The sequence below is a fragment of the Neopsephotus bourkii genome, unplaced genomic scaffold (assembly GCF_033783945.1).
Source record: "Neopsephotus bourkii isolate Nb327-2 ecotype Australia unplaced genomic scaffold, CSIRO-AGI_Nbou_v1 NB_1423, whole genome shotgun sequence".
Classification (NCBI taxonomy): domain Eukaryota; kingdom Metazoa; phylum Chordata; class Aves; order Psittaciformes; family Psittacidae; genus Neopsephotus; species Neopsephotus bourkii.
Genome location: NW_026901900.1, coordinates 719,044 through 733,803, shown reverse-complemented (window position 1 = coordinate 733,803; position 14,760 = coordinate 719,044). Strand labels below are relative to the sequence as shown.

General features: G+C 39.1%; 1 protein-coding gene across 1 annotated transcript in view; it reads left to right on the top strand.

The window, feature by feature from the left end:
* Window positions 1-14,760, top strand: part of TRHDE (thyrotropin releasing hormone degrading enzyme) — a 215,131-nt gene that overhangs the window by 115,171 nt on the left and 85,200 nt on the right. Inside the window, exon 7 of the mRNA XM_061367998.1 lies at window positions 2,173-2,238. Within this exon, the coding sequence (XP_061223982.1) occupies window positions 2,173-2,238 (66 nt within the window). The remainder of the gene's footprint in view (window positions 1-2,172; window positions 2,239-14,760) is intronic.

The following is a 14,760-nucleotide window of genomic DNA, read 5'->3' as shown; positions in this document are numbered from 1 at the left end:
TACTAAAAAGTGAGTATGAAAAGGTTGTGTGATTAGTGGAAAAATTTTTTGTTGTTAAGGATTTAAGCTGATCCCTTTTATATTTTATGTATTTTTTGTTCTGCTGTAGACATTTTGGGTTGTCCTGCCCAAGTTACTTAGAGGATAAATAGAATTTATCCATTTAATTGATATTTTAATAATCTGTTTATCTTCTTAGGCAGGTTTATCTCCTCTTTATCTTTTTAAGCATGTCAGTACTTTATTTACTCTGTTCCTTCAGTAAAAGCAGGGTAATAATGCTTTCTGACCTATGGTCTTGTCTGTTCAGGTAATAATGTATTTTGGTAGTAATTATTTTCTATGCTGCTATGAGTTCCAGGCATGATTGGTCTCCTGGTGCCACCATACCATATGTGCCACCATAAAAACATAGCATAGTGTTAATAATGCAGACACAATCTTTAGTTTATTTGCTGTTCACTTCTTACAAGCAACCACAGATATCTCCTCAATCAATGACTTTTTTTTCTTATTTATCTCTTTTTATTGTTGCTTCAGTTACTTTGCTAACTCTGTATTACTTGCTGCTGCCTATGTTAAGAACTTGTGGTGTTTTCTTACAATTTACTAATAATTTATGAATCTCTTGGTTTATGTCATTATTTCAAATGTTGGTTATTACAGGCAATCCCTTCAGTACTTCAGAAATAATCACTGTACAAAAAAGGAGTGGAACATGTGTAAAATGGTCTAAAAATTGAACAGTGGTTAAATTTCAAAACTGCTCTGAACTTTAAGGGAGCAGGAAAAGGCATAAAATTCTGTTTTGAAAGCTGATGCTAGACAAATTTGAATTAATAAAAATGTGAACATTTTCACTGTGAGTAGATATTAGTTGTGACAAGTTATGTAGTGCTGTGAAAAATTTTCCCGTTCTTGAATCTTCCTAAAATAGATGCTATTGTGTAAAGATAAAGCAATAGATTTTTTGCTGCCTAAATTACTGTTTGACCTTTATTAATGCAGGAAGTCTGATTGCATTGTTGTAATAGCCCTTTTGGCTTTAGAACATGTGAGGGTTTGAGTCTGTGAAATGTTAATTTATTTGTTTATTTATTTTCTGATTGAGTATTTGCCTAATTGCTTAACCTACATCTATAGATGAGGTTGGTGAGTTCTAGCATTATGTTTTCTTATGGCCTTTGATTTACTGACTTTAAATCAAAAGGGCCCTCCCTCTTGTGCAGTGATCAGTGCTAAGTATAACACTTGATTAATGGGATTGGAAGGGAGGTTGTCTGAAAATTGGATTGCAAAGTGGGATGTTATAGCTAAATCATCAAATCAGATCAGCAACGGTGCTTCTGCTTGAAATAGAGCACTTGTGCAAGGGGAAACAGACAGCAGCTGTGATTCTGAGAGGGAGTGAGAAAACACAAAGGGGGTGCCTTAAAAAAAGTTACTCTAGTGCGTACCTATTCATTTCTTGATGTAAGTACTGGGAATGAGAATCACCTGTGAAACAAAAGAAATCTTTTAGATCTCTCAGCTTTGCCTGAAGGGGCTAAGGGATAAATACTGGCATAGGTAGGTAAAGACAAGTTGTTAGACAAGTATTTAACCTCTTTGCATGGATTCTGGGAAATAAGCTGACTATTAATAAGTCAAATAGGTATATCTACATCTTCTTCTTACAAAAATGACCCACTTCCCAGTCATCAGATCTTGAAGGCTTTTACAAAGGAAAGTAGTATCACTAAATCTTGATTTGCAAGAGCATAATGAAGGTAAAAATATTATGAATAATCACTGTGGTAGAATTCAGCATGGACTTTATTTTCTGCCCTCATTTGAAACTGTGCAGTACTGCTGAGTGCACAGAAGGGCTGGGGGCAATCAGCTGTGAAGCTGGCACATCCGTGCTCCAGCAGTGGAGAGTGTGTTTTATGACCTGTGCCTTTTCCAGTACATGGGTCAGGATATTAACAAGATCAGTCTACTTGCTCACTTTTTCATGTAAGTTTTGCATTTTCTTTGTCTTTCATTCCAGCACAAGTAAAGATCATATTAATCACAGTTTTCCAAGATGATAGTGTTGGATGGAAATGCCTGTTTCAGGTTGTTATTGTTGTGTAATATTGACATGCAAAAACAGTAACTTTTTTTTTTCCCTTTGATTATTTCTCACAGGGTGCAGCTCTAATTCGAATGTTGGCTAACTTTATGGGTCACTCTGTGTTTCAAATGGGCTTACAAGTAAGTAAAGGCATTTTTGTCTTTGTGTAGGTGTGCATTTCTAGCAGTTTCTAGCTCTTTCTTTTTTCTTTTAAAACTCTATTTGCATCTATTTTTGGAAATATTTCTTGACTTCAGGACCATCTGAGGCACCAACATGTTCCTGAAGCTGAACTTGATGGAAGATGCTAAGTATATAACACACATTGCAGTGCTCCTAGTTTCAGCTATATTTCTGGGCGTATCGAGTAATGGCGCAAAAAGTGGCACATGGTTTTGTGTAAACTGCCGTGTGAAAGCCATTTTATCCACGTAACACCTGCATGAAGGGCTACCTGAGGAAAGAGCTACTTCTCCTCAATTACATGTGCATGCTGGTCTAACAAATAATATCTAACATGATGTCAAGCCAGCTAGAAAATACACAACCCTAAAATGAATGATGCTTTTCAGGTAAATATTTTTGCTTTCCCTTCCCCCATAGCAAAATCCTTGAGCTTTATTTTTGCCTTGGATAAGCATGGAGTGCTCTCTGCCTTAACGGTGCTTTGAAAACTCACTCTGCCTTTTAAAAGAAGTTTAAAGAGGTAGCATTTCTGTATGAAAAGAAAGAAATTCAACATGCTGATTACGAAGGATGAACTCTTTTCAGCAATAATTCAGCACAAATTAATGTTTCACAAACTATTTAAAAAGAAACAATCCAAAGGATAAAAAACAATGCAACTCCCTCTATTCCATTGAAATCTGCTTGTGTAAATCAAGTTACAGGCAGCTGTGATTGATGAATTATGCATGATGCAGCCTGCTACTTAGAAGTGTCCTTTAAAGTAAATTGATGTTCACCTGAAATACAATTATGCTAAGATGGAAAGAGCAATCAATCTTATCTGTTCTTAGTAAGCTTTTCATTCTGAAATTTAAATAAACTATGTCTAAGATCAGGTCATTTTTTAACAGAGTAATTCTACTTCTAACCAAAATAAATTGGAAAATAAAATATAAAACAAAAGTTAAATAAATGCATTGGTTATGTCAGAGAGGTGTGTTCCATGCAGTAGTCAATGGAAGGAAAACTGCTGGGAAAATACAGGAGAGTTTACAGGACATTCAGAGTTTGCAGCATAACTTATTCACAGGACCCAGTTGGATCATTTTCTTAGTTGTAACACCAGGTCAGATCATAAGTGAATAAGTTAGTTAATGTTCTTATCCAGATAAGAAATCTTGAGATCAAAAGTTTCCTTCATAAAATTTTGTGTATGTCAAGAGTAAACTCATCATTTCCTTTAAGCCAATAATACTTCTATCCTTAGTCCAGCAAACTCCATATTCCAGGAAGAAACTTTTGCCTGCAAACATCCATTAATGTGGAAATTCAGTAGCACTTTTTCCCCAAAAAAGCATTTCACTCAGAGTTTCAGAAAGGGGAAGTTTGAATGCATAAATCTCAAACCCCATTTTCCTATTTTCTTCTGTATTTGCCTGAGAAATAACACTGTGCAAGTAGTCTTGAAATAAATTGCTAAAAAAGTTCAGATCAAAGAATAAGCCTATGTAGGGGATTAAATAATCATAATTACCATAAAGTTGTAATGGAGCTTTGTTTTTTCATTTGAGTAGTTTCCTATTATTTCTGCTTTTCACTAGGTCTCCTCTAAGTAGAAACTCTTCTGTTTACTAATGGAAGTCTATGAAAAATCTAACTGTGAAAATCTGACTAATGAAGGTCTTGCATCAGTTCAGAAGGAAGATAACTTTTATAAAAACTGAAATCCGGAGATTTTCCATGTGAATGTCTCCAAGTTGAACAAAACAAAAAATAAAGTAAATAAGCTACAAATTATACAATTGGAAATGTCTGTCAGTCATTTAATTCTTTGTGGCTTATGGATCCAAAATAGTGCTCCTGCATTATGGAGTTAGGAGCCTAACTTCACTAATGATAAGGGGAACTGAAGGACTATAATTTACCCTTTTTATCATGAGTTGGTTTAGGCTTCTTAGCCCTTTAGCCTTGATACCATCACTTGGGATTTAGCATTATGGTGCCTTGAATCCAGTTTTATCATGAAATTCTAGTGTTCAGCTGAATGTCCTTTCTTAAGGATAGCGGCAAAATCAAATATTACTACTACTTCTAAATCTCTTCAGATAACAAATACTCTGAAAGTGCACTTGATGGTTCATTTCTCCTGGATTATTCTGGTGACTTGCTGAGTAACTGAGTTCTTAAGGACCTTTGCTTTATCTTGTTTGCTTTATCTTTCATTAGCCTCCAGTACATAGAACACAACAGTTAATAGAATCATAGAATCCTTTAGGTTCAAAAAAGCCTTTAAGATCATAGAGTCCAACCATTAACGTAGCACTTCTAAGTCTACCACTAGACCATGTCCCTCAGTGCTTCATCTACACGTCTTTAAAATATCCACAGGGATGGAGACTGAACCACTTCCTTGAACAGCCTGTTCCAGTGCTTGACAACCCTTTTGGGAGGACATTTTTTCTAATATCCAACCTAAACTTCCTCTGGCATAACTTGAGGCTATTTTCACTTGTCCTGTCACTTATCACTTGGGAGAAAAGATTGACCCCCACTTCACTACAACCTCCTTTCAGATAGTTTTAAAGAGTCTGTAGTTCCCTGGGTCCTGTGTCCAGCCTTACTTTTAAATGGGTGTCACATTTGTTAACTTCCAGTCAACTGGGACCTTCCTGGTTAGCCAGGACTGCTGATAAGTGATTGAAAGTGGCTTGATGAACACTTCTGCCAGCTCACTCAGTACCCTTGGGTGCATCCCATCCAGCCCCATAGACTTGTGTGTGTCTAAGTCTTGTAGCAGGTTGTTGACCATTTTCATTAGGATTATGGGGGCTTCGCTCTGCTCCCCATCCCTGTCTTTCAGCTCAGGGGTCTGGGTACCCTGAGAAAAATTGGTCTTACTATTAAAGTCTGAGGCAAAAAGGCATTAAGTACCTCAGCCTTTTCCTGATCATTGTCATTATGTTTCTCCCTGCATCCAATAACAGATGGAGATTCTCCTTAGCCCTCTTTTTTTGTTTCTAGACTGTTTCCTCTCTGCTGTGTTGCATTTCCAGTATTAATCTTATTCCAGTTCTTTTTAGTGTATTGGGGATGTCCTTAAGCGTTTCATAGATGATGAAAAAGAGTATTATTGTAGTCTTATTACACTAGCATAAATCAAAGTGAATAGCCCTTTATTTGTGTTTGTGTGTTCAGTGTTTGCGGTTTCATCAGAATCAAGGTATGATTCATCATCTAATGAAGAGCTACAGAATTAGAGCGCTTATATGAGAGAAGCTACAACAAATATACTGGCCTGTAGGTTAAGGTGTTGAAAAGGTAAGATTTAGAGCAAGAAGTAAATGGGTAGCCATCTTTTTAATTCTTTACATTTTTTTCTTAATCTAATTACATGCTATCAACTGGCAGGTGGACTTTTTTGAAAAGCAGATCAAGAAATCTTCTTGTATGTCAAAGAAAGCAAGCAATTTTGTTAAAAAGAAGAAAAATGTTGATGAAGGGAGTAGGCCTCTTTGTTAGATATTATTTAACAAGGAATACAAGCTGAAGCAAAGGTGCAAAGGTGCACAGTTGAGCAAACCGTTCTGTTGAGGAGTCTGCAAGGAGGTAGTAGAGGTGGTCGGTTTTAAAGCGTAGATGGCTTTGGAGTGATTCATGTCACTCCAGAGTAACAGGCCTCTTTCGATCATGGTAAATAATACCGTGAAAGACCATGTTATTGAAGTGTGGAAGTTCCACAATAAAACTGCAGCCAAGAGACTACCTAGTGAAGGTATGATTTTCTGGAAGCCCTTCAAGGAATATGATACCTTGAATCATGTGACATTTTCAAATAGAAAATTTAGTAACAAAGAGAGAACTTTATCATTGATTTCACATAGCACTTCATAGACAAAACTAAAAGAGAACATATTTATAGTAGCTGTAACAAATAATTGAATAATGACAGTAATAGCCACAGCTGGTAATACTTTGCATATGAGAAAGTCACAGCTATTATTTTTGTAGAAATTGTCTAATAAAAACCCTTCCTTATCACAGTAGGTGATCTCTTTAAAAGTCCTGATATCTTTCGTGATGTGCAAAGTTTCTTATGCTCCAGGGAAATTTGGGAGGTGAACGTCGCTGAATGCCAGTACTCTTACAAACTGGTGTTGCTTTTCAGTCAAAAAGCCATTAATCAGCTAGTACAGCAATTGCAGTTTGAAGAGGCTAGGTCATCACCACTTGCTCTGGTTGTTTCTGACTTGCATAGACTAGAAGAGGAAGAAGCTGTAAGTTGGCCTTGTTGTTAAGTCATCACTCAGGGTAGTAATATGCAATATAATACCAGATGCATGTGAGATATTCATCTGTAAGCTGTTGTTCCTAATCTGTGTGCTTGAAATAGATGGTTGCTTACATGACTGGTGTCACTGTATTACATTTCCTGGAGGGTTTTACTGCCTTATGGCAAGGCACTTCTTCAAGTTAACAGTGGGTATTTTTCATATTAAATATGGAGAGGAACACCATTGATTTGAAGGTCTGGTACTTAGATGTGTGTAAAGAGTCACCTCTAGCTCTGTAATGAGACATTTCTGCACTGGTTTATTTAAACTTTTCTTATATTTGGTTTGATTATTTTGGAGTTTCATCTCATGTTACTGTACATTTGTCAACGTTGCGTTTCATTTGCCATGTGGCAGCTCATTGATCACATAGATCTGTATCCTTTTGAACTTCACTTGCTGCTATGTATGTGTTCATCACTCACTCTGATTTAGTGCATCATCAGCAGTTTGAATTAGTTACTGTAGGAATCTCTGCTTGTGTGATAAATTAACTGCTTTTATACTTTAGGCTTCACACTGTACATTTGGAGGAAGAATTTCCATATAGTGCTTTGGGTATCTCTGTCTTTTTTGGTGCTGTTGAGTGGCCGCTATATTGAAACAAATTGGTCAACCTTTCAGAGGAGACGTCTGGGGAAATGTGATGTGCTGGCTGTTAAATACAGCAAGGTTCAGATTTCAATCACTTTTTACTATCATAAAGCTGGCTAGTTTGACTTTCTTTCATCCACACTGCTTAGTATTTCCTGCTTTTTAGACACCTCAGTGCATGCCTGTGTTCTATTTGAATTGTGGGTCAATATGAAACCCCATCAGAAACTTTCTGGGTGTAAAATAGAGCTCTAATGTGCCATTTTCCATATTGTTTGTCACTTCTGTCCAAGAATCTAGTAGTACAAGAACTATATTCATGTATTTTGAAGTCTTATTTTATCATCTACTTTTTACATAGTATATTAAACTATGTTCTCACTTTATCATAGCCATTTATATCTTTACTCCCAATTCACAGCAGTTAGCTCTATGGTATTTAAAATGAGACGTCATTAGAGACTTCTTCATAGAGTTTTCTATAAAAACAACAACCCCCCCCCCATAAAACCAGTGACCTCCCCCCCCCCAAAAAAGACCAACCCCAAACAAAACAAAAACAACCCCCCAAAAAAACCCAGGCACCTTAGGATCAGGCTCAGTGAAGCAGTGAGCTGTGATGCTCTCCCTGGATAAACAGTTCACATGGAACTACCTGATGTCTTCCTTTGTTCAGTGACAAGATGTAAATTTTACCACCAGGCAGGGGCATCATTACAGCTGGAGTACCTCTGGTATTACAGCTAAAGCATTTAGTAGATGTTGGGGAAAGTACTTTTCAGTTGATTCTGTACCCATCTCCTCTGGTTTAGAGCACAGAGTGTATGACCTTGGTGAACATCAAAGTACCACCATGGGTGCACTGGCTATGACCTGTCCTTAAGTTAGTAGCTACTGATCCCTTTATTTTTTTTTTTTTAAACTGTCTTACGTACTGACAGTTGTCAACAAGATAACTTGAGCACGTTAAAAGCAGGACATAAGAAGTCATAGGAAATCTCACAGGAGCTGACATCACTGTTTTCTACACTACATGTCATATGAGATTGATAGTATCTTTAACCTTTTCTGGCCCCTCAGCATTTCTCATGCTTCTAATTTACATCACTCTGGATTTTAGGTTCACATTTTTAGAATGCATTTAGTTTTATGGACTTTTTCTCTAGCTTTTTCCACTATGACTGAAGTAGGTCAGTAAAAGTTTACGTAATAAACTTCTGAACTTCTGTAAGTTGCAGTGTCACAACATTTTTTTCATTTGAAAGTGTTAAAGATGTACAGCGTAGTAAGGGCCAGAGTTGGATATCACTGTCAAAAATGGTAGACTTCCCTGTAGATCCAACAGGATTGGAGTATACTATGCGTATAGCAAAATGCTTCTGGTTAAAGTAGAGCTCTTTGAAGATACGTAATTGAAATGTACAGTTGTTGAGAAATGCTAAAATTAATTTTATCTTTGCATTCTTTTCCTTTTTTTTGTATGCCTCTTAACCAGGATTTTCAATTATGTATTTACCAATGTTTTCTATATAGGACAGCGTCTGATTCAGTTCACAAAGTGGACCATGCTGAGTTGTCCTGTTAAAATGGTTTCGTATACTTTTCATTTGCTTTGTAGCCCCAGTTCCTAACTGCTACATAGAATTTTCTTAAATGCCATTCAGTATGGTATCAAAGTGCATCAGCAACAGTCAGGAATAGAAGACATGAACCTTGTAGGGAGGGAAGGGTTGGTGCTAGCCTCACTGTATAAATGGAGATCTAGGTCCACAGAAATTTAAGTTAAAATTTACACAACTATGGAGCATGCAGTAGGAGATGCTTAGTGCAGCACATTTGCCTACTATGTGTCTTAGCACTTACGGCTCACAAAAGTTTACGTGTTCAAAGCACAGCTTCCACTGGCTTCGCCATCAGCTCTGAGTGCTCAGTGTGGCTGCAGCTCAGCTTCCAGCAGCACCAAGGTAGGCCTCCAGAAAATGTCGATCATACACTTGCTTTAAATAAATCAGTGATAGTGGTACATATTTGGGTGAAAATTAGACCAGTGTGATTAAAATGAAAAAGATCCATGTAATTTTGTTGTCTGTTTTGAAACCCAAGAAGATGTTCTGTCAAAGTATTTAGGATTATAAACTCTTTCGGATATTCAGAACACACTTTACATCAGGTTCAGTCACAAGAGTCTAGCTCTGCTACATGTCAGACCACAGGGCTGAACGTAATGCACCCACACTTACAGCCACAACCTGTCATAACGTCTGGGGGGTTTTTCCCAATTTAACATAGGTGCTGTGCAGAAAGATCTTTTTCCTAAAGTGTTGTATTAGCAGAATATTCCTGTTTGGTTGTACTAACTCCTTTCCCTCCCTTCTGCTCTGCTATTTTGTCTCTGGAATGTTTGAATCAGACAGACTTTTTCCCCAGTTGTTGGGAATTGCCAAGAGAAGGGAGACACAGGCACTTTGCTTCCTGCTTCAGGGCTCTAACCTCCCTCAAAGCTTAAGCAGCTGTGAGCCTTTGGTGCAGGGAGGCAGAGACTCTCTAGCTGCTAAGTCATCTAAAGTTGACCAGAACTGGGAAAAAGCATGTTCCTGAAAACATCACTTTTCTTCTGACCTTTAGACCTGTGCTCCAACTGTGTGGGGACAGGAAAGCTTGTCAAAGATTGAAAAGGTAAAATATGGTATTTTTTCATGTTTTCTTTCTGGTTTTGACTGACATTTTTGGTAGGAATTCAATCTGAGATTGACTTTTTGAAGATAAGGATTTCAGCTCTAACAGTTACATTTTGGCCACACAGGGGGTCCCAGCAGGGAGAGTTACAAGGACTGATAATGGTAGGTGCTGCTGAACCTCAATAGCTGGTGATGTCCCTGGTGCCCATGTTTCAGAGAAAGGTTACAGTCAGCATTGCCTCAACTAGGAGGAAGTCATGCTGTCCTTCAGCTAGGGTCAAGTGTTGTTTTATTGCTTTGTTGCTAAAGCTTCTTACAAAACCAGAAACAATTAGTAAGAAAAACAAGGTTTACTTCAGTTGTTAAGTTTGATTCCTCAGAGCAGGATGCCATTTATGACAATGTTACATAATGTTACAATGTTACAGTGCTACGTCAGTCATATTACAGATATTGCGTACATATTCGCTTCTTATGCTTTCAGTGAGCTTCTTATTTAGTTGCATGTGAAATTCAGTTATGACTGTTTTCTCCTACACTTTATTATAGAAACTATAAAAAGGAAGAATGATCGGTATGAATTCTCAGATAGCATCAGTGGGCTGGTTATCTACTTAAGAAAATGTTTTCTTTTGGAATAAAATTATACTGTTTTCCTGATCTCAGTGACAACTGTGCCTCTGTTGCTATGAGCTAGCACAATGGACTTTACAGGGCACTGTAAGTACACATTTTGTGTGCAGTTCTACCATCCTCATGCAATCAAAATTTCCATTAGCTCTTTAGAAGTCAGTGGGGATATTTCCAGCACACAGATTGCAAGATTGAACTTCTACTTAACACTTAATACATGTCAGAAATAAAATAAATCTACTTCTGTTCAGGCCAAGAGAGTACATTGGGAAAAATCTGAGTCCCTACTGGATGAAGCAGGCTGTCATCAAAACTTTATTCTTCTTCTCTTTCTCCTTCTCCTATTCCTTCTCCTCCCTCATCCTCTGACCATTCCTTTCTCTTTTTCTACATGCATTTATAGTTCACTTACTGTAGCTAGGTAGACACAATAGCATATAGCCAGATGTAAATGCTAATGATTTTTAAGGTGCCTACATTTTGCACGATTAAATACAGCTTTAGTGACTGTATTGTCTTTTACACCATGAGAAAAATCTTCTCAATTGATATGAGCAACAAATAACTTGTAGGTAAGGTTGAAGCTTCACTGTGACTGCTTTCCTATCTGTTATTCATTGTTACTGTAGTAATGTTGCAGGTCATTATGGACTAGACACAGTGACATGCAATCATACTTAAAATAAGTTTTCTCAAGTGGTTTATGGTGACCTTTTCCATAGTAAGTAACATTAATTTCTTTCCAATTCTGGGGCTTCTACAGAAAAAAAGTATTACAAAAAAGTACAGCAGAGATTTTTTGCCTGGTTAGCAATCCCTGGGCATAGTTAAAATTAATGCAGAGGAATGAGCAGCCAACCTGTCACAATTAGTATGTGCCATCCAAATATCTATAGAAAACATTCCATCATTTTTTGTGTGCATTAAAAATATATTTATTGAGCAATATCTGGGTTTAGGTTTAAAAATATTACGCAACCACACAAGGCAGAACTAAAATTAATGTACAAATTCAGTCAAATATATGCAGTTCAATTTCAAAGAGTGCTTTATTTCTGTAAGATTTGTTCTTAGCTCAGTAGTTCACTACCACTACCAAATAATATGTCAAATACATTTTTCTTTAAAGCTAAGCTTAATGTACTAGCAGGTGTCTCACTGCACAGCAGATACCATCAGACTCTACTAGGCAATAACTTTGCAGTCCCACTGTTTCCTTTAGACTTTGCATGCAAACTGTATTGCCACCACACTGCAACTGCTGTTGTGTTTCAAAATGGAACTCCTGTCCTCTTCATGCTAATACCTAGTAGGTGAAGGTGAACTTTACAAGAGAAATAAACCTCTCCATTTAATAATTCTGATCTTTTAATAAGGATTCCCAGCAAAGCAGAATATATTTTAAAGTAGCTGGAAATTTGTCCGAGTACAAATTTTGAATCTGTTTTAGATGCCTCATTCACATTGGATTCATTGAGTTTCAATGCAGAAGATGTATTAATTGCAAAAATTGTGTTTTTTATGGTGGTTTGAGGTTCCATTCTTTTCTTGTGCTGGAATAAAAATGACAGGGCCATATTGATTTCAGGTGGGTTATTTCTATTTTTGCATTACTGCTCTTTTATCAACAAGAAAGCAGATCTATTGACTTAATGATGGCTCTTGCCTCTTCTTTTCTCCTACTAGTTTCTCTTATGTCTCAGCATTCTGGATTGTACACTGGATGTTGTTTCATTTGGGACAGGACACAGGTCCTATCTACATCCTCTAAATGAATGGTACACTTCCAACACCATGGATGACATACTCAACATTGTCCTAATTCTTCTCCACTGAAATCGATGTTAACAATCCCGTTAACCCATAGAATCATAGAATAGAATCATAGAATAGTTAGGGTTGGAAAGGACCTTAAGATCGTCAAGTTCCAACCCCCCTGCCATGGGCAGGGACTCCTCCCTCTAAACCATATCACCCAAGGCCTCGTCCAACCTGGCCTTGAACACTGCCAGGAATGGAGCATTCACAGCTTCCCTAGGCAACTCATTCCAGTGCCTCACCACCTTCATAGTAAAATACTTCCTCCTTATATCCAATCTAAACTTCTTTTTTTTAAGTTTTAACCCATTACCCCTTGTTCTACCACTACAGTCCCTAATGAAGAGTCCACGCCTAGAATCCCTATATGCCCCCTTCAGATACTATGAGGTCTCCACGCAGCCTTCTCTTCTCTAGGCTGAACAGTCCCAACTTTCTCAGCTGGTCTTCATATGGGAGGTGCTCCAGTCCCCTGATCATTCTCGTGGCCCTCCTCTGGACTTGTTCCAACAGATCCATGTCCTTTTTATGTTGAGGACACCAGAACTGCACACAATACTCCAAGTGAGGTCTCACGAGAGCAGAATAAAGGGGCAGGATCACCTCCTTCAACCTGCTGGTCACACTCCTTTTGATGCAGCCCAGGATACGGTTGGCTTTCTGGGCTGCAGGCGCACACTGAAGCCGGCTCGTGTTCATTTTCTCATAGACCAGAACCCCCAAGTCCTTCTCGGCAGGGCTGCTCTGAATCTCTTCTCTGCCCAGCCTGTAGCTGTGCCTGGGATTGCTCCAACCCAGGTGTAGGACCTTGCACTTGGCATGGTTAAACTTTATGAGGTTGGCATCAGCCTACCTCACAAGCATGTCAAGGGCCCTCTGGATGGCATTCCTTCCCTCCAGCGTATCAACCGAACCACACAGCTTGGTGTCATTGGCAAACTTGCTGAGGGCGCACTCAATCCCACTGTCCATGTCAGCAACAAAGATGTTAAACAAGACCGGTCCCATTACGGATCCCTGAGGGACACCACTCGTTACTGGTCTCCAGGCGGACATTGAGCCATTGACCACAACTCTGTGTGTGTGGCCCTCCAGCCAGTTCTTTATCCACCAAGTGGTCCATCCATCAAATTGATGTCTCTCCAATTTAGAGACAAGGATGTTGTGTGGGACAGTGTCGAACGCTTTGCACAAGTCCAGGTAGATGACATCAACTGCTTTACTGCTGTCCATCAGTTCTGTAGCCCCATCATAAAAGGCCACCAGATTGGTCAGGCAGGATTTCCCCTTAGTGAAGCCATGCTGGCTGTCACCAAGCACCTTGTTGTTTTTCATGTGCCTTAGCATGCCTTCCAGGAGAATCTGCTCCAAGATTTTGCCAGGCACAGAGGTGAGACTGACTGGTCTGTAATTCCCCAGGTTATCCATTTTCCCCTTCTTGAAAATGGGGGTTATATTTCCCTTTTTCCAGTCGTTGGGAACTTCACCTGACTGCCATGATTTTTCAAATATGATGGCCAGTGGCTTAGCAACTTCATTTGCCAGCTCCTTCAGGACCCGCGGATGGATTTCATCAGGACCCATGGACTTGTGCACATTCAGATTTTTAAGATGGTCTCGAACCAATTCCTCTCCTACAGTGGGCCCAAGGTCTTCATTCTCACAGTCCCTGCATCTGCCTTCCAAGACTTGGGTGGTGCGGTCAGAGCCTTTGCTAGAGAAGACCGAGGCAAAGAAGTCATTCAGAACCTCAGCCTTCTCCAAATCCTGTGTAGCTAGTTCACCTGAGAGCTTCCTGAGGGGGCCTACATTCTCCCTAATCTGTTTTTTATTTGCTATGTACCTGTAGAATCCCTTCCTGTTATCCTTAATATCCCTAGCCAAGTTTAATTCTAACTGGGCCTTAGCTTTCCTAACCTGGTCCCTAGCTTCCCGGACAACATCCCTGTACTCTTCCCAGGCCGCCTGTCCTTGCTTCCACTTTCTATAAAACTCTTTTTTCATTTGAATTTTCCTCAGGAGCTCCTTATCCATCCAAGGAGGTCTCCTGGCCCTCCTGCTGCACTTCCTTCTGGTTGGGATGCAACACTCCTGAGCTTGTAGCAGGTGATCCTTGAAGACCAACCAAGAGTCTTGAGCCCCCCTGCCCTCTAGGGCTATATCCCATGGAACCTTACTAAGCAGGTTCCTGAAGAGGCCAAAGTCTGCTCTTTTGAAGTCTAGGGCAGTGAGCTTGCTGCACGCTCTTCTCACTGTCCTAAGGATCTCAAATTCAACCATCTCGTGGTCGCTGCATCCAAGGCTGCCCTGCAGTGCCACATTTCCAACGAGCCCTTCCCTGTTGGTGAGCACAAGGTCAAGGATGGCACCTCTCCTTGTCAGTTCCTCTATTACTTGCAGAAGGAAGTTGTCTTCCACACAATCGAGGAACCTCCTGGAT